Here is a 20,494-nt window from a genome sequence, read left to right as displayed (position 1 = left end):
CCCTAAGGGGATCTTCATCTTAACTCTCTTGTTGACATTTACTATGGCATCTAGTAGTGAGGAGTCTTGCTGAATAAATTTGATGTTTCTATTTAATCCCTCTCCATATTGTTGCTCCTAACTATTTTTCCTGCAAAGAAAATGAGTATATATATGAGTAATCTTACAGATTTTTAGCAGCAAAGTAATGGCAGTTCCACAGCCTCCTGTATATTTAGTAACTGTAAATTCCTCTGCAGGCATTCTTAGCCTGCTGGTTTGAGGGGGACACCTGCAGGGTTATTCCTTTTTATAGACCCTATAAGGCACATTTTATGAGTTGAGAGTGAGATTTCAATGGGATGATTATGAATGGGGCATTAGGTCTCAAAAGTGGAGCTGGGTGTAACTTCTCATTTTGGTTTCATGAAAGTTTTATGAAATTTATTAGATTTTGCAGAATAACTCAAGCCTAGGAATGCAGAATTAAGCAAGGGAGTGATGATTATATTTTTGCTCAGGTTTCACACAGATGATGCCACTTAAGCACATAAATCATAAAAGCTTCCATTGTAATATGCAGTAAAGACCTTAAGGCTGATGTTGAGCATTTGAAAACAATTCTGGGGAAATGTTGCTAATTAAAAGATAAAATCCAGTGATAGATCAGAATTACCTTTTATTTTTTGCTTTTAATATTTATGAAATGCAAATATACAGAAAAAATCTGAACATTCAGAAATATACTTCAATTTTTTTTCATACTTTAATTTGAAGAAAACAGATGCCCTTGATATTTTTAATTTGGGTAGGTTTAAGATAAAATTAAGAACAAGTATTAAAATCAGATGTGACTGCTTTTCGATCTTAATATTGGTATCTCAGCATGTGTGTTTTTCATATCCTATCTGTCTCTGGTTGTGTGCACTCTGGAGAACAAGCTATTTCAGTTTCTGTCTTCCCATTACCATATTCAGATTATAAATCAATAAGGCTTGATTTTCCTCGTAAGATTTAAGTTGCTGTTTGGTAGGCTTCTGGAATTGAGAGACAGTAGGACAAAATTAGGTGCTTTCTAGACAGTCTGCCCCCAGATTCTCTCAGGGGTTTGATCAGACTAATTCTGTTCTGGGTCTAACTGGACCAGTTGAGAAATACTTTACTTACGTGCTGTACTTTTAAACACACATCTTCTGTGAAGATAGAAATGAGTATTAATATAGAAATGAGTGCTGAAGGAATATTCTTATTTTCGTTGCTGATTTGGCTGTCACATCTCATCACTTATTTAAGTGACTGTAGAAATAAGGAACTAAGAAATATCCCATTGACACTTTATTATCTTTAAACTCCTGAATACATGTATTAGTTGCACCATTACCGATTTGGGGACTGTTTCTTTCAAATTTTTTCCTTTCAATTTTTTTATGGTTGTATTAAAAATTTTAAAGGATAGAATTTTAGTGACAGACTTTTTAATCAAAGTTATATGGGAGCCAAATGATATATTTATTCACCATGGTCAAGTGCAGTTGAAAAATGAATAGAAATTCTGAGATTAATCATGCTATGTGTTTACTCTGATATATATATATATATATATATATATATATATATATATATTATATATAATTATTATTTTTTAAGATTTTATTTGTTTTACTTGACAGATACAGATCACAAGTGGGCAGAGAGGCGGGCAGAGAGAGAGAGAGAGAGAGGAGAAAGCAGGCTCCCTGCTGAGCAGAGAGCCTGATGCGATGTGGGGTTCGATTCCAGGATCCTGGGATCATGACCTGAGCCGAAGGCAGAGGCTTTAACCCACTGAGCCACCCAGGCACCCTACTCTGATATATTTTGATCATTATAAGTGAAAATACTCTTCTAGTCTAATTCTAATAATTAATCCCTTCTGTCTTGCTGCTTTGTTTATATCTTTCTCCAGTTAAACCACATATGGAAGGAGCTCATTCTCTGTTTATTTAAATTATTATTTATTTACTATTACTTAATTATTATTATTCAGTTAACAAAAAATTGCTACTCAGTTACATTGCTTGGTCAGAGTAAGAACTTTGACTATGTGAGATATAGACCTAATGTGACAGTGGTATAAGATGAAGGCAAAGATTAAAAAGGGTCAAGGGAAAAATAATAATAGTAGTTGTGTTCAGGATGTGCTTACAGATGGTCCCCCCACCCCCAGCTTAATTTTCTTTAGTAGTAGCATGATAATATTTTGACAAAAATCAAATTAAGATTCTGTTATACTATGTATGAATCACTGTATATTTACTTACATTATATATCTAGTTATATTATCACCTCTTTAAGGTGTGGAGGATTATTTTAGTCTGAGCCTATGAAGGAGCTTTTCTTGACCCTTTGTATAATACCACACAACTAAAGAACGTATTAGTTGAAGGAGACAGCCCAGTAGTTTAGAAATTATTCAGAGTTCTCATGAAAGAGTAATATAGTGCCTCCTGCCTTTGATTTACAGAAATCACACTAAATATAGGACATGTGTAGGACTGAATTGAGCACACATTACCATCTCACATGCATGATGAAGTCATTCCTGAAAGAACAGATTCAATGCTTCCAATTCTCCTTTATTATAAAATCAATACTTATATCAACTTAATCATTTTGCGATAGATTCTGCAATCAAGTGCCTAGGCATGGCCTTGAAATAGAAACCTCCCTGGGATTTTACTCCTCAGAGTGTTAGAAGATAACTGGTTGATGATGCTCGGCTTGCAAGGGCAAAATATTGACACTTAACTCTTCTTCCAGAATCTGCTTGGTCCAGCTGAGTGAGTCAGGACCAGAAGGGAGCCTTACCTTCCTTCTATGGCTAAACACCATTCTGCGCTCACTAGCTACACTTATCTTCCGGACAAATCCACCTGTGACAAGCTCTACAATTAGACATGGTACATTTGAGCCTCTGGCCATGGCCTCCATATTTTAGGAAGAGGGTAAAAGAAGGAAGAGGAGCCTCTCCTGAGTACTTCTGCAATCTTAGCCATGGTAAATGGAGCCTTTCACATGTTAACCCAATGTACCTATGGGCTCACAGGACTATTTCATTTTGGGAAGAAGCCATATTACCTTTGAAAATTATATGAATCCATCTTATTTTCCTCAGAGATAGGGTTAAAAAGCATGTCTTAAGTAATTCCACTTTCCTTACTACTCCATGATTCCCAGTGTTGCATTTCTCATGTGGTTTGCAGAAGACCACCCTTACCCTAACTCGTACAGTTTACCATTTATTTCAGTACCTTAAAGAAGAAAATAAAAAGCAGATGATATAAGGGTACTTACTTGAAAAACACGAAAATCCCCAGTGAAATCACCAAGGTGAAAATCGACAAAGAATGGCCTACAATAGCCAAGTAGTACAGGACGTATGCATTCTGGAACAACAACAACAAAACAGTTATAAAAATGAACAGGCAAATAAATGATAATAGAGGAGGGAAAATAGTTTCTATCTTTAATATCCTTTAAAAAATCCACTAAAATTATAACAAATGTTTCAGAGAATTAAATTATATTGAATCATAATATTTGGGGTTAACACATTAAAATATTACAAGATTATCAGTTATATTAGAATATGCATGATGTGGTGGGAAGAACATCAGACTGGATTCATCAGCACTGTTCTTTACTCAGAGTACTAATCACTAAGTCTTTGTGTGACTCTCATAAGTCAGTCACTTTGACCCTCTGGATCTCGGTAGGCCTCATCTCTAAAATAGTTTGGTCAAAACTAAATGATTTTTAAAACAATTATCGCTGCGTGTAAGAAACATTGTTAACTACTAGGATACAGAAACACTGAACATAAAAGGACAGGGAAAGATGATCTATGCAAACACTAACCACAAGAAAACTGGTATTCTATCATAGAGGTCCAGATGTTAAGTTAGGAAGACAGAACAATTTTTAATTTCTATTAACCTAATAATATAAACTCAAACCACATAAAGCATAAAGCAAAAAGTGACACCATGCTCAATAGAACATATGATACAAATGCAGTGTAGATAAGTTGGATCATTTCTATGCAGTTTTTTTAATTCCTGGGAGAAATGTGGCATTTCGGTATAAATCATTGTGCTTTAACATTTGATTCTTGTGAATTTCCTTGTGAAGAGCCTGATATGAAAACACTGATTCTGCTAAAAAGCTCTCAAAGCACGCAGAGTCTTTTGTTTGTTGATATGCATTTTTGCTGGACAGAAACAAATATTGCCTTTCTAGGCTTTAGAATTTCAAAATGAACGAATCAACTTCTCCTGAATGGTGGCTGTTGTACCACTTGATGGGGCATTTACATATTATTTGCCACTTTCATTGATAACTACCCTCCTAACGGCGCCATTTTTATCCTTGCAGAAATGATGACAAAGTTGGAATAGTTGGTTTATAGCCAGAGCTGATAAAGACTTCAAAATAGCGTACACTCCCCTTCTTGAAAGTATTTAGGAATCTCTGCAAGAGAAGCTCAGCTCCTGTCTTTTCTCCCACCAGTTTATTTTCTGGCTACTTTTCTAACTTCACCAACTAGATAAAACTAGGAGTGGCACTTTCTAAGAGTTCTTTCTTTTAAACAGTTCACAATATAGAATCCCCTTGCCATTTAAAATACTGTTTTTAATTTGGATATATAGCCGTGCCCCTAACCTCTGTCACTATTTTATTTTTATCTCTGTATATTTTATTTTTAAGAAAACTTTATATAACAATAGGTTTCCGCTGTAGCACCAGGGGGCTGCTCAGGGCGTAGCCTGTGTGGTTAAATACTGACCGACTGTTTCCCCCTGCACCTTGGGGAGAGGAGGCTGACTGTGGGCTTGGTGAGTTGTTGTTGGTTTTTTTTTTGTTTTTTTTTTTTTTTCAGATTTCTCATGCATTTGGAGAGTACGTATCTGGGTTTTCCCTGTTGGCTTAAATGTTTCTGAGCTGAGACGATATTACAAATATTTAACAGGGGGTAAGACATAAATATTAACATATCAGAATAGACAAAACTGCCACACCTGTATCAACAGGTAGCTGAGAAGTCTCATTCTAAGGGTTCCTTCTAAAAGCCTGATAGGAAAACTATAATGGGCATCCTCGGGCAGGGAATTGGGGGCAACTGTCACTTTGTGACTTGGGGAAAAAATTTGTGATTTTCGTACTCTTCCGGTAGAAGACCTAAGATCTTAGATCTTAGAGAGTCCCTGGAAATGCTGCCTAACATCTGGCATCGTGAGGAATCCCATCATCTCTTCCACGGACAATATTTCCCTCGTTATAAACGGCCTGATTCTCTTGGAACTCTTCGACACTAAGTTCCAACCAAGAAGTAAAATGTCATTTTCTCTAATGCTACTTCAGAGAGTCCCTAGAACTCACAGGCCAGGATATAATTTTCTTCTAGAGAACCGGTTGGCTTCTTGGTAGCAGGTATTTTAGTTATGCATACATTTCTATGTAAAAATAATGACATTCTCACCCTATACCCAAACTGGAAATGAAACCCACCTTCAGTTTCTCAGGAGTGAAAGCGTTACACATAGTATAGTTGGACCAGGTTCGATTGTTCTCAGGATGCTTATACCACTCCCCATTCTCATCACAGTATTTTGTAACCTTTTCTGTTAATGAAACATAACAGTAATTATATTGCAATCTTAAAACACCAAGAAGGAAAAAGAAGGCTTACAAGCCATTTCACAGCATTAATCACTTTATAGAACTTGAATGTGAACATAGGTCAAAGGAGACTACCATGAATCATGCATTTTACAAGCTGTTTTAGTACGTGTTGTCTCGTTTTATCTTCAGCAAAGCCAAGTAAAGCAGAGGTTGCTATCTCCGCTTTACAAACAGGAAACAGAGTGAGAGAGGTTATAGAGTCTGAAGTCACCAGAGAGTGGGTCAGCTGGGATCTAATCTCAGGACTATCGCATTCAGAAGTGCTACCTATACTGTACCTCATATTTTTTAACAAATCCTACATTTCTGATTTTAGATAGGAACTATGTGAGACTGGCAAGACCATACTTTTCTTCATTTATATGCTTAATGTAAATTTGTTAGAAAGTTACATAGAAGAATTTTAAATTGTGAATTTGCTGAGACAGTCATCAGACAAAAACTATTTAAAGAATCACCATTGGACCACAACAATATTTCAGAAAGGGTTAGGACTAATCAGCATAGAAAAACTGATATTGACAACTGGTCCATGGTTTTGCTAATGCTATTTGTCAATGATGACCATTCCAAGCTTATTTGCAATTTTAAAAAAAGTGGCTTGTAATGAAGCATTTTATCTTTATTGTATTGTCAGAAAGTAGCTTACTATTTTATCAAAAGGAAATAAATTCTGACAAAGCTATTTAGCTAGAAAAGGCAAATTCTATGGAGGAGGGTGGGATGTTCCTCCTGAAAAATCTGTTCCAATCATGGACAAGACTGTAGGAGATATTATTTTGTTCTGATGTCACCAAAGTCTGGGTCTAGGCATTTCCTGGTTCTACCTATTGCAGCTATAAGAACTTGTCCTTTTCCACCTGGCAAATCTTTAAGTATTTGAAGAAAGGATATGTCTACTCTAACTTCCTTTTCCAAACCAAACATCCCCATTTACTCACAATACACAGCTTGGTGTCCCTTCACTGCCAGGAGCCACTCGGCATGTGCTCGATATTGGTATTTCCCTCTGAAATACTCTGTTTGGACTGCCCCATGAAGAGGACAGCATGCTCATTTCACTCCAGATCCACAACAGGGAGCTTTTTACAGATTCTCAGGCCCAATCCCCAGAGATTCAAATTTGCTTATCTGAAGAGGTAACCAGGCATCAGCATTTTAAAAAAGCTCACCAATTCCGAAAGGTATCAAGGTTGAGAATCATGGTCCTAAACTGTATATTGACCTTCTTGCCTCTTTGCCATTAACATTGATTGAGTGTTTGACATTAAGGGCAGCGCCTTAAGCATATCCTTGTTAAATGTGCTTTTTACATTCTAGCATATTCCTATAGGCTACCAGCCTCTTTTGAATTTCAGTGCTGTTATTCACTCTATCACGACCTGTCTTTTACCAAACACTTCATCTTAAAATGAAATCTCTGTTATTTCATTAAACTGTTTTGTTTATTATTAAAATATAGCCTTGGGTCAATGGTAAAATCCTAACGAATTTAAGTGTCTTGGATATACATATTTTTAAGATTTTTTTTTCTTTTGAAGTGGATTTTTCCCCCACTTGAGAGGGTTCTTTCTAAAAACCAGGCTGATAAGATGGATCTATGCCTGGAAGTCCCTGTTTTGCTGACCAAAAACTTGCCTTTTAGTCAATAATTATAGCCACTTTGGCAAGAGCCCATTGCTGCTCTGTAACGGCCTTATAGCCTCTATTACAGAAAAGCTCTTTATGCCAATCAAGTTATCTCTAATGTAGTTGTCAAGTCCAGATGAATGAAGCATCATTTATTGGGAAGAGTCAGTAAAAGCCAGAAAGATGATCATCAAACAGCACTGAGTTGGAGTTTACAGGAAAGTAGTGCTGAGGAGGGCAGGGCACTCAGCCTTTCCTCTTTGCACAATGAAAATTTTCAGAGGTGGCTGGCTTGAATTGGTCTTTAAAGTAGTCCCCTGTAATCTCATTTTCATTATCTCTGTCTTACTGGGGTAGAATTTCAGATCTCATCCTTGTTGGAAGTGCCAAAGCATTTCTTAAACACTGACACAGGGATAGATTAATTTCTCTGCTCTAATCTGGATTCTGGAAACTTTCTTGCCTAGATTTTACCATTTGACGATTGTTTTCTATCTTAACTGAAATTCTCACTTTTGTAACCTCTTGTCATTCATACTCAGTGAGCAATGGTACACAGATGGATGGACTGGTTGACCATGAAAGGTGGTAGAAACTCTGACCAAGCAACTTGTGGAAAAATCTGAAAGTCAGGGTTGTTTTTTCCTAGTCTCTTACACGTGAAACAAACACTGATTCCTCTCTTCAAAATGCTATTTCTAGTTCAGACCAGATAATTCAGTAAAGATCCTTCTTGTCAGGATCTTCCCTTCCACTGACTGAATGTTCCTCTTCCATGGAACCACTTCCAAAAGGATACTGAAGGAAGGAGGAAAATGAGCACCGTGAAGTGTGGAGGGCTCACTGTGTTCTATATTACATCTTGTGAGAAGAGGTCTGGAGCTTGAGGTAGAATGACCTGCTCCCCAGGGGCCCCCGCCAGCCGGTTCATCGTGTGGGGCAGCTTAAATACACTCTGCAGCCTCAGGCTCACTTGACTCTTCGCCGCAAACCTCGCCTGTTAACTGGGGCTTAGCGCTGTGCCTGTAGCTCCCATTCATCATGGGGGTCTCTTTTATAACTAAGATATATACTCCCTTTTCAGTCTCTTAATCTCGGTTAATCCTTCAATGGGAAGGATCTACCTAGTTTCTCGGAACAAAGTTTTTCTGGCCCCAACACCGCTAGTCCCTGAAGCGTGCTGGCTACTGCTTTTTACCCCCCTGGGACCCGCCTTCCTCCATTGTCTGTATCAGTCTCATCTGATGCCGCTGGTACAGCTACTCAGTGTACTGGCTGAACTTTGCAGGCATCCGCCTCTTTTCTTTATTTCTTTTTCTTTCTTTTCTTTTCTTAACACACTTTCATCTTGACTGCATGTTTCATCATAAGCAGAACTTTAAGAGATCCTCATGTCCAGGTTATACTCCAAACTAATTAATTCAGAATGTCCGGGGTGATACCAGGCATCAGGATTTTGATAAGTTTTCAAGGTTCTTAGCCAAGTCGAGCATCACTCACCACCAGCCCCTATCCAAATCCATTTCCGGTCCTTCACATGTCTATTCTCTGGCCTGAGGCTGTAAGACAAATTCAGATATCTCTTTCCACATTCTTTGCGTTGCTCCTGACCACTAACCACTGAGCATCATGGATTCCAGACCTTGAATCTATCCGGATAGCTGACGTTTCTGAGATATGTTGCATCAGCCCCCCTAGCTTCTTCCTTACTCCACTTGGTGGGTACCCCTAGACTCTCATCCTCTCTATGTATCCTGATTCCATTTCCAATTATACCAGTGTGGCTGGATGAAGGCCTGAAGGAAAAACATGTCTTCCTTAGGAAATTAACTTTTTTTTTTTAAGTATTCAAAGTACTTTTAATCTGCATGAGTGAGTGTGCATGGGGAATTAGAAATACTGTTTCTCAAATGCTTTTCCAAAGCTGTTGTACTGACTTATAAAGAGAGGGTTAGGTAGGGGTCAGGAGACTTGGTTCACTTGCAATTTTGTGTCAAATATTGTGTGAGTATATACATTTAGATAATATACATGAAATTGTTTTGAAAAGTAAAAAATGATACTCAATGAGAAGTATTCCTATGTTACTTTTATAACTAAAATGAATTTGGTGTCACTTATTTATTTAACACACATTTGTTGACCACTCACGTTGTGCAGGGCCGGGAGGGGGATGTTAGTATGATCCATTCATTTTATCATTAGTTTTATTTACTGAACATATATTAATTATCTACTGTTGGAACAGAAATCTAGCAAGTGTCTAGAGTTACTATCTTCTGATTTCTTTTCCTTTACACATGACAGTTTTATATAACTTCCAGTGTTACATAAAATTTCCGTTGTGTGTGCTCTACCAGTCTCATATACAGAAAGTCTAGATCAAGTATTTGTATAAGTCACCAAACGTGCAACAGCTGAAAACTGAATAACAACCACCTTTAAATAAAACTTCAAGGTTAAAAAATTAATTTAAAATTTTATTAAAATTTAAAATTAAATATTTGAAATATATAAAAATCTAACTTTCATTTAGAATTGGAGACCCATGTGCACATTGGACCAGTAACGTGACCTAAAAAATAAGGAGAGCTTGAAATACTTGTATAACTGGGTGATATTTCACATGAAGAAAGGCTTCAGAAAGTACAACTGGGTGATATTTCATGTGAAGAAAGGCTTCAGAAAGTGCTGAAACATGTAGAGTATGATTAGATAGGTATCTTTTACATCTGATTTTCTTTTCAGAACCATGAAAATTCTAAAGGCTTTATAGCAAAATATGAAATATTTTACCTGTTGGGTCAAAGTCTGGAAAGTAATCTGGGCAGTACTGATGGGACAATACTCCAGCCGGTGTATCATCCCAACACAGCCATCCATCCCATGTACGGTTGCAATACGGACCTGATGATTAAGAAAGAAATTAATATTGACGTTGGAAAAAGTTGCAGAATCATCAACAGGACTTAACAGTGTTCGATAGGATCTAGCCATTTAATAGTTATTCTGGAGCTCTCTATGTGCATATGGAAATATTAGAAAGAACAGCAGCAGCAACAAAATAAAGATATTAACTTTACCAACTCTTAATCGAATTTACATTTTTATAAGTTTTCTCCCATTTGCTCTTCAAAAGACATGCATGTCATCTGTATGGAATCTTTCCTCCAAAATATTTCCTTTAAAATATCTTTAGAGGGGCGCCTGGGTGGCTCAGTGGGCTAAAGCCTCTGCCTTCGGCTCAGGTCATGATCTCAGGGTCCTGGGATCAAACCCTACATCAGAATCTCTGCTCAGCGGGGAGCCTGCTTCCATTCCTCTCTCTGCCTGCCTCTCTGCCTGCTTGTGGTCTCTGTCAAATAAATGAATAAAATCTTTAAAAAAAAGAAAATATCTTCAGAAATGCTGCAAAGAAATCTTGCGAAAGTATATGCAATATCACCTCTGGATAAGAGGCTTAATTTGAAAAAATTCTATGGCTTTAGAACATACAGATCTTCCTAAACATTAACTTAAAATTGGTTGCCTTGGATGGCTCTATTCATAATTTTTTTTAAAGATCTATTTATTTTCTTGAGAGAGAGAGCAAGAGAGTACACACAAGAGCAGGGGAGGAGCAGAGGGAGAAGGCAAGAGAAAATCCTCAGACTCCCCGCTGAGTACAGAGTCTGACTCAGGGCTTAATCCCACAACCCTGAGATCATGACCTGAGCAGAAATCAGGAGTCAGATGCTTAACAGACTGAGCCACCCAGACATGCCTTGGATAATTCTATTCTTAATCCAAGGGTTTAAAATTCAATTGTTGAAAATTCCTATTGGAGTTGCATTTGTAGACAGTTAACAGGTTACGTATAAAACTAGTCTTATTATTTTAGAATCACACTTTATTAGTGACTAAAGTAATGCTCAGTTTGAGCAGTTTATGTATTTATCAGCTTTGGCTCCAAGTAGTTTCTCACTCCTTTCAAAATTTAATCTACCCTAACACGTGAAGATTTGCCTCTATAAAGCTATTCAAAAGAATAAGACTCAGTCGGCCTTTGAAGTCAGTTCTTAGAAAGAGAGAGAGAGAAAGAAAGGAAGGAAAGAAGGAAGGAAAGAAGGAAGAAAGGAAGAAAGTGGATGGAAGGAAGGAGGACGGATAAGAAAGAAAGAGAGGGAGACAGATGGGGACGGAGGGAAGGAAGGTGGCAGGGAGGGAGGGAGGGAGGAGAAAGAAAGAATAGAAAAGAAAAAAGCAAAAAGATTAAAAAGAAAAGAAAAAAGAAATCTCAATATAATGATCATAGTATGAAAGTTCACCCTCCCAAAATGATTATGACTGAAGTGAAGGAGCCTGCTCTCGCTTGGTCTCTGAAAATAAATTTCGTGTTTCTATTGTTTCATTTGTTTCAGAGGAATGGTTTGTCTTTGGGCAGAGCCACATCTAATAACTTTTCAGGTTCTTAAAAAACATTAAAACTATGCAGACGGAAGAATAACATGTATCTGTCTTTTAATTGTCTTGAGTTTTGTTTAAAGGAAAATGCTAAAAATAGGAACTAGAAATTAAAACTTTTAACTATTTGAAGACAAACCACACGTAGAAATAGAATATACTTAAAAAATATTCCCCCTACCAAGTGGTGTTATCTTAGAATATACAAGGGTACACATGGTCTTGTTGGGACTTTTCAAATGCTTTAGGGGACAGGGGAGAGAACTGGATGTAGTAATGTTTGGCAATCGCATAGCCTTCTATAGCTAATAGAATGAGCTTGGTTCTGAAAATATTTGAACAGTCCCACAGAGCATTCTAGAGAAGGTGATAGATAAACAATGCCTGCCTAGGAGACAGATTTTACTAGGTCCTCTGAGAACTGGGGGTGGAAAAGAGAAAGGAATAGCCAGAGTTGCCAACCCATTGATAGTTAAGGGAAGATACTGCCTCATTAACCCAAGCAAGACAGGGTTTTGACAGGATTGACCTGAGGCTAATTCTCTGCCCAATATTTTCCACTTCCCTTCCTGTCATTTTCCAGTTCCTCTCCATCACTTAGCCCTGTATTGTTCCTCCTTGCCAGGTGTGAATACTGAGTTATTGTAGTAATTTTGTCATCAGTGCTGCTGTTAGCCCAAAACCAGTTGGGTGAGCCTGGGCAAAGAAAGTAGACATGTCTCCAACATGAAATACACAAATATACCATAATTTGAAAACCACTGTTAAAAATGCTGGCATATTAAAATTAGTCAAAACATACTTATCCATGGAAGAAAATGAGCCTTTAATGATGCTTGAAAACATATTTGCGGACATCCATCTTCTTACCTTCTCCTTGGTATGGGGGTAACTGCTGCATGCGGTCATAGCATTTGTACTGCGCATCCGACATTTTCTTTCGTCCTAGGACGTACAGAAATGGCTCGGACTTCATATTGGGAGGATAGGTGTTATTCGAATTGGCAGGAAGAATTGGGGTTGGGTGCTGTATTTAAAAAAAAAAACATTGGTTACTTATACAGAGTGGGAATGGGTGTATACAAAAATAAATGAAACAATCAAAAAGTTTGAAAACATTTTCCTTCATGAGTAACAATTACGAATAGTCTCCACATAGGATATTTTTCTTCATAACTAAAAAGTGTATTTATATTTCATCTACAAATTCCACCTACAAATTTCATATTTGTATTTGTTCCATTCACTGATAAAAATGTATAGCACCCACCCAAACTCATGCACCTCTTTATCATATAAGATTGTTTTAGTTTTATTATCACTGTAAAGTTTAGAAGTAAACAAAACAAATAACCTGATTTCCAAAAAATACTAACATTAAATCAATTTTGCCTTCTTTGGAACTTCTAATAATCATGAGTCATAGTATTAAAAATAGATATATTACTGCAATAAATAAGCTTTTATATTAGATTATTTTAGCTTTTTAAAAATTTGTGCTTAGAATATGTACACTGCCAAAAATTCACCCCAGTTATTCCACAGAACAAACAAAATCTGTTCTTCTGAGATATTCTACGTTTGATGCTTGGCCTCAATATCTTTGATTTGGTTTCATCAGCAGATGACTTACACAAGGTATTTATTCTCACTGCTGAAAACCAACGTAAATCTTAAATATTTCTCCTAGTGCTTCTGCTCTTTTGGTTCAGGTGGACAAGGGTCACGATTACCATCTAACACATCATCCCAAGCTGTGTTTATATAGAGTTCAATCTCTTTTGTGGCCATGATGTTTTTGGTGGTGCCTGAATCTGTGATTTTCTATATCCGTGTTCCGCATAGAGACTTTTTTCAGAGAAGACTGCAAGCTTCAGCCCGCACTGACTTTTCTTCTTCTAAAGTTAGGAATACTCCTTGCTCTCTTTCTATCACACCTGTTAAACACCCTGTTTATTTGGGCTTATTCTGTCTAAATTATTCTAAGATTAAAGTTTCCCCAAACGTACCGATGGCAGAAATAGCGTTGGGTATTTTTTTTTTTTTTTTTAATCCTCACAGTCTCTAAAACAAACTCGTTTTTATTAAGTTGAGCTGTATAGGTCAGGCGACTCATAGGAGAACCACACTGTTTTCCAGTGTGTGTCATTGTGAAGACGGGCATCCTATCCTATAACATAGCGTGGCACTAAATGCTAAACTATACAGTGCATGATACAACAACGACTCAGAACAGACAGAAGGCAGAGAGCAAGAACAGTCAGGGATGACTACAGATAACAAGGGAGAATTTGAATTGGACTTTGAGTGCCTGCCCAGGCCGAGGAGAGGGAAAGCTTTCTGGATGGAGGGAAAGGAACGCGTCTAAGTCCCAGAGGTAGGAAATGACATGCGTGAGACACTGCAAGGAAACCATTCTTCCTGGAGGGGAGCATCTTTGGGGGTGAGTAATAAATGGAGTCAAGGAAAATCAGGTAATACAGAGCCCTAAGAAAATAAATACAAAGTGCATGGTGCAATGAAAGATTCAATACATTTTAGCTAATGTTACTACAACATGACAATAAAGTAAAGATCTCATGCCAGTTTTTGATCAGTGAAGGTTGCGAAAGGAAAGTGTTAGTAAAATTCATGTGGTGGGCATCAGATGTCCACAGATCAGAGCTGGGGAGGGAGCCAGGAAGCCCAAGGCATGGACTGGATCACAGCAGGAGGGAGCAGGGAAGCACAGCCCTCAGCATTTTCTCAAATAATAAAAAGATATATTTGAATATAAGGAAATACAAGGAAAGGAGGACAGTAATAGTCTGATAGCTCTGATATTTTAACCTATATAATGGAAAAAATGGGAGTGCCCTGAGAAGGGAGAAGTTGGGCAAAGAAAACCTTAGAGGGGGAAGAAGGTAAGTTCTCTCTTGTACTTGTTTTGAAGGTGCCAGCAAGCCATCTAAGCAGAAATTGCTTGCCAACAGAAGAGGTTCTGAATACTTGATACTTCTAACTCTAGATGGACACTTACTGTGAGTATGGCTGATACTACTTTTTAAATAATAGGATTATTTCTAATTTTAATGCCTCTTGAGTGTATGACAATGAAAAGAGAAATTAATATACTGACAGAAATTATTTAAAAATGTACAGATCCTTTACCAATGTAGTTGAACATCATTGTGCTGTCATATGACCCTTTCTTTCTTATTTTAAGACCAACCAATTGGCAAATAGTCATTGTTTGCTAGGAAGTCAAGCATTATGCTAGAAACTGAGGATACAGTAATGGATAAAACAAGCATAGATCCTGCCCTCGTGGAGCTTACAGACTAGCAAGAAAGACCAACATCATAAAATATTTTCAGACACCAGAAATTGTGACGGTAAAGAATCATCAATCACTGAATGCTCAGAAATTCCTTCAGGAATTGGAATGTGTTTTGGGGGTAACAAAGACATATTTTGAAGAGATTTCATGTTAAGACTTCATTTTGGATTGTATGAACCTACATTTGTATGAACACATGTGTCTCTGCATGTTTTAATAATCTCACTAGAGATCACCATAACCATGGTCTTTAATAGATCATTGTGTTCCTCACAATAAGAGATATTAATTACACGTTAACCTTGGGCATCTATTTTACATTTTTTGTGCCTCTATTCTTAGAATCTTTCATTGACATGAGAATTATCATTTCATATATTACTTATTTATGGGCCATCTTTCTCACATATTCAAATCACATTAGAAGATGGAATGTGATGTCATATATAAATATTTATATTTTAGATATTAGGGACTATTTTGTTTAAGTTTGGCATTCTTTCCAGAAGTAACATTCTGAATTATATCTTTAAATGGACTGGGCAACCAGTTAAGAAATGTTCCTGGAAACCATGGGGGGGGGGCATTAGGTACAAAGATATCAAGAGGAAAACCCTGTACTTGTAGTTTCAATTACAGCATTATTTGTTCTAATGCAGTTTCAATACCAGTAACAGTATAGATATGACCATCTGAAAGAGCAGGTGTTGTTCATGTGGATGATAGTAGCATCAATCTTACCATTCTTGCAATATTGAAACAAACTCCAGTGAACTTGGTTTGGAGCCTGGTTCCATAGAGATTGTTTCAACACTGAAGGAATGAGAAATTAGAACTCCTGTTGTAGATAAGCCATAGTGGTCTGAGTCTGCTCCTTGTCTGGTTTGTGTGTGAGCTTGATGATGGAATTTTTCCAGTGGTAACTGAATGTTTCAGTGATTTTTTTCTGAAAATAACGTACACATTGAGGAATTCTGTCTATGTAGGTGGACATAGACAGATAATTCTTTTAATATATACATAAAATTCCAAAAATGGAATTACTACTGCTTGGCAATAATACATATACAAATTTCATAAAGTTCATTGGACATACACACTTTTTGCTGACAATTTTGTACCAATAAAAATGGCTAGGGAGGTGGTAGAGTTTTCAGCAATATAGAGGCAAAATAGAAGCATAGTGAGTAGATAAGACCACCAAGCAATGTGAAAGACTTAAAAAAAATTTTACCTATCATAAGTATTACATTTATGTTATATATTTGGGGTGTACATAAATATTTTGTGCTCACGTGAGGATAGAGATGAGATATTAAGGGCACATTGCTTTTGTGGATAAAGATTGGTGCTCAAAGCTTTGCATACATCTTACATGATTTTTCCAAAGCAAAACAAAAAACAACCTCTTAATTGTTGTCCCGTGTAGCAGTTTAGCCGCCGTATATGTGATGTCACTTCTAAAGGTGCAAGCAAATGGCGCCACAAATACGACTGCCAAGCTGCCACCAATACCTGTAGTCCTCAGCCGAAACACCGCTGGTTCTTTCGGGTAATAAATACTCTGCTTCCCACATGCCGGGTACTGTTCTAGGTGCTGGAGACTCAGCAGTGAAGAAGACTAGCCAGGTCCCTGCCCTCATGGGGCTTACATTCTAGGTTTCGTGCACACTCGCGTGGAGTTTAGTGGAAAGCAATCTGGTTTGAATGGTCATGGAGTCAAGGAATTCCTACTTTGATGTAAGACAACCAGCCTACTTTTGGGTTACAGGTGGTTTCTAGAAGCACAGAGACAAAAATAATTACAGGACTGTTCTGTGTAAAACTTTAAGAAACGGTCCATCTCTTCAGTGGTTTAAACCTAATGAATGTGGGAACCCATGCAATGGTGCTAGCATAGGGAAAGATTCCTAATGATTGTCAGAGACAGAACTACTCTAAAAGGAACATGATTCTAGAATCCACAAACTGATAGAACCAACAGGATTCCAATGTCACCATCCTTAATACTGACAATGTAGATGTTAGGATTTTATTTGTAGGTTTAAGTTACTTACACTGTTCAAAATAACAATGGATAAAACAGAACTTTGTAAAGTATTAGCCCTGGTTTTTCCAGGTAGCATCAGATGGTTGGTGTCCTATGTACTTTCTATGTAAGCATTATATAAACAACAAAACTGCTGCATAATGATAAATTCTAAGCAAATAAGGGAATGCAGCTTAGTTAACAACAGAATGCTTCTCCAAAGAATCTAGTTTTTCTATATCCTCATCATCGTTGTTATAATTATCATCATCACTACATTTTTGAGGCTCAATATATGTCAAGCACTGTCCTAAGTCTATTTACTGCATTACTATAGGTGAGGGAGAGGAAGTGAGGGGATGTTTTGCTTAATGTAAACTTAGGCTCATGGAATGTGGTAACAAACTGATACTTTAAAGAGCATTTGGAAATCAGGTTGGTAGAATTCAACAGACACACTCATAGTGGTTTTTCAAACCAATGTACTTAAGAAACAATATTTTATAGTGATTTAAATCAATATCACTTTATTAAAAAATTTAATTTTCTTGGAGGAGTATCCATTGTGGAACACAATGAATGTTTTAGGAGGAAACCAACATATCAAAAATTTTTTATGGAGGAATTCTCCAAATCAAATATATGAACCAAATATAGGATAAAGAAGCAAATTTCTCTGTCACAGCAGAGAGCACAAAATCACTCAGGTACCCTGTGCAGCATGTTTGCTAGCAAAGAGATGCTCACAAACCAGAAAACTTTTCTGTCCATGGCTCAAATATGTGAAATTCTTTTAATGTCTGAATTTTAAGATATATTGGGTAAAAGTTTTGAATAACATATCAGAAATGATCTCTCATCTTTGCAGTAGTATTCAAACTATCTTATTCGTATCGAGTAAGTTACTTTAGTAAATAGTAACTACTTTTCTTCTGTCACTGTCAAATATAATTATATGGTTTATGAAATAAAATTATTTAGAAATATTTACATGTAATTGATCACAAGGGTTTAATTTAAGCTCTAAAAATAATAATATCAATTATGAATTGGCATATACCACTATTTCTGCAACTGTAGAATCTCATATAAGTCATGGGCATTTAGAGACAAAATTAAATATGCTACTAGTTCCTACAATATTCTTGTTTAAGTGTTTTTATTACATTTACAATGACATGAAGTTACTTGCATTTCCAAATACTGGATTACTTTTAGCAAATTATACTGTATTTTATCTAAAGATTAAAATAATACAACAATATTACATAATAAAATAGACTATACTCATTATCCAAGTAGATACAAAAGGGCCACATTAACAATCATACCCATAAACCATTTATTTAATGTGTAACATTACAAAATAAAAATTCCCTTAAAAATGAGATGAACATTTTAGGAATATTAGTACTTTTCCCTGAAAATGTTAAGAGAAATAGTTTATGCAAACTTTTAAGCCTATTACTACTCATGAATTAAAAATGTAGGTCCTGGAACCCTGGGAAAGTTTTGTTTAGGTGACTATAATAATATCAGGTACTGACTGATTTTTATTGCCTCTATGATTCATTGGTCACTGTTGTTCTGATGTGCTAGAAAGGATAAGGATCAAGACAACTCCTAATTTATTTATGTAAAATTTACTCATCTCTCTTTCATGTGTGTTGTGGAAGCTGATATGATGGTGGGTTAGTGAAGTCAACACAAATAAACAGACAGGCCCTGGTAGCATTTTCTAAGATAATTGCAGTTCTGACTACTTGCTAACCATTTAGGAATAAAACAATATAAAAGCTCATAAATTGGACATGACTTAAAAGGTTAGAGAAAGAGTTATGAAATGACATTGGTCTGTTAAGACTTAAGATTCTTAGTTTTTTTTGAGGGATGCATTTAAAATTAATAACCTGACTGAAAGTGTTCAGATGTTTGAAAAAGACAGGAGCCTAGAAACTGTGTTTCAAATCCACCTGTCTAACATGAAAAATGTTTTACCCAAGAACATTATTAACCTTTCATGTTTAATTCCAAGATAATGTGGGTATGTCTCAAGTTAATGCTAAAGTTTTGTAAACAGAGCTCACATTTCTCAGTGAACCATAACACTAATCTAAATCGTGAAAATTCAGAGGGGGGATCTGTTAACAAAATATCAAGAAAAGGATAGTTTTGAGGAACTTATGGCTGGTGGAACTTAGTTTTGGCAAGATGTCTACCCTTCCAAATGTCCATTCAATCATACGCTCTATTTCAGCATTCTTGATTAATGTAGCTTAAAAATGATGTTTTACTTACGTTTAGAAAAATGAAGAGTACCAAGCACCGGCGTGTGAATGTGAACTTCATTTTTGGTTTTTGAAGATGGTCGTCCAAATCCTAGAAAAATATACATGTAACAAAGACATTTACATTAATAAATACAGCTTTAATCTTGACTAGAGTTAATTTCTTTTTCTTGTCTTTCTATTTCACTTGGAGAGGATCATGTCCCAAGACACTCTACATAAAATTCATGTATGTAAGCAATATGCTGGGGATGCAAATATAGTCGCATGTTCCACGCCCCTTCCTTCCAGCCAGGAAGGACTGGTGTCTGGTCGTTGTCAAAAGTCCTATTAAGAAATTCCGGAGCCACCTTTACATATCAGGACCAAAATAAAGGATTCGGAGAAATCAAGAGCAGCCAATGTGGAATTCAGTTAATCCGTGGCATCAGTAAAACTGCTGAAAATTTCAGTGGAAACATCCACAAAGAAATCATTTCACTGGACGGGAAGAAATACGACCTAACGATTTATAAAGGATCATTAGTCATCCCTGTAGGTAATTGAAGGCCAACTTTGACTTGAGTAGTCTTATTTAGAGCCTTGAGCATTTTTCTTTCCTACAAAATTTTCTACAAGCTTCAAGTTGCTACTAAGAATGAATTTCTTCAATAGCAAGGATTGACTATGTCACCTAACAGGTCACCATTCCTTCTCACAAGCATGTAAGAGAAACATGTGGCTGTGTCACAAATAACAATTTTTCGTGACTGTGCAGATAATTTTACACAAGGAAAGGTAATAAAAAAGCAAAAAATTAAATATGTATATATATATATTTTTTTCATCAGTGAGATTTGTGTGAAACTGTATTTCACCTAAGGGTGAGTGGTTATGACTGCATCATATGTCTTATACTTTCTCCTAGGTCTAAATTAGTATCTATATTGTTTGCCTGATTTACTAGCTCCCAAATGAGTAAGTTGTATTCCATTTATATATCAGTACTATGGGAAGAGAAAATGAAGAAGAAATTAAAGTTTTCTCCCAGTTTTCTAGCCCGGGTACAAGGATGGATAGTGAAGGAATTCAAGAAGGGAAGTAGGG

At 36.5% G+C, this 20,494-nt stretch overlaps 1 protein-coding gene across 1 annotated transcript in view; it reads right to left on the bottom strand.

The window, feature by feature from the left end:
• CALCR (calcitonin receptor) overlaps positions 1–20,494 on the bottom strand; it is a 149,380-nt gene that overhangs the window by 40,143 nt on the left and 88,743 nt on the right. The window contains exons 3-7 of the mRNA XM_032875028.1: positions 19,419–19,499; positions 12,643–12,799; positions 10,126–10,236; positions 5,527–5,639; positions 3,313–3,404 (exon numbers count right to left, since the gene is read on the bottom strand). Coding sequence (XP_032730919.1) covers positions 3,313–3,404; positions 5,527–5,639; positions 10,126–10,236; positions 12,643–12,799; positions 19,419–19,469 — 524 coding nt within the window. The 5' untranslated portion in view covers positions 19,470–19,499. The remainder of the gene's footprint in view (positions 1–3,312; positions 3,405–5,526; positions 5,640–10,125; positions 10,237–12,642; positions 12,800–19,418; positions 19,500–20,494) is intronic.

This window comes from Lontra canadensis, unplaced genomic scaffold, assembly GCF_010015895.1.
Source record: "Lontra canadensis isolate GAN:19392208 unplaced genomic scaffold, GSC_riverotter_1.0 scaffold2, whole genome shotgun sequence".
NCBI lineage: Eukaryota > Metazoa > Chordata > Mammalia > Carnivora > Mustelidae > Lontra > Lontra canadensis.
This window is presented reverse-complemented; position numbering and strand designations above follow the sequence as displayed.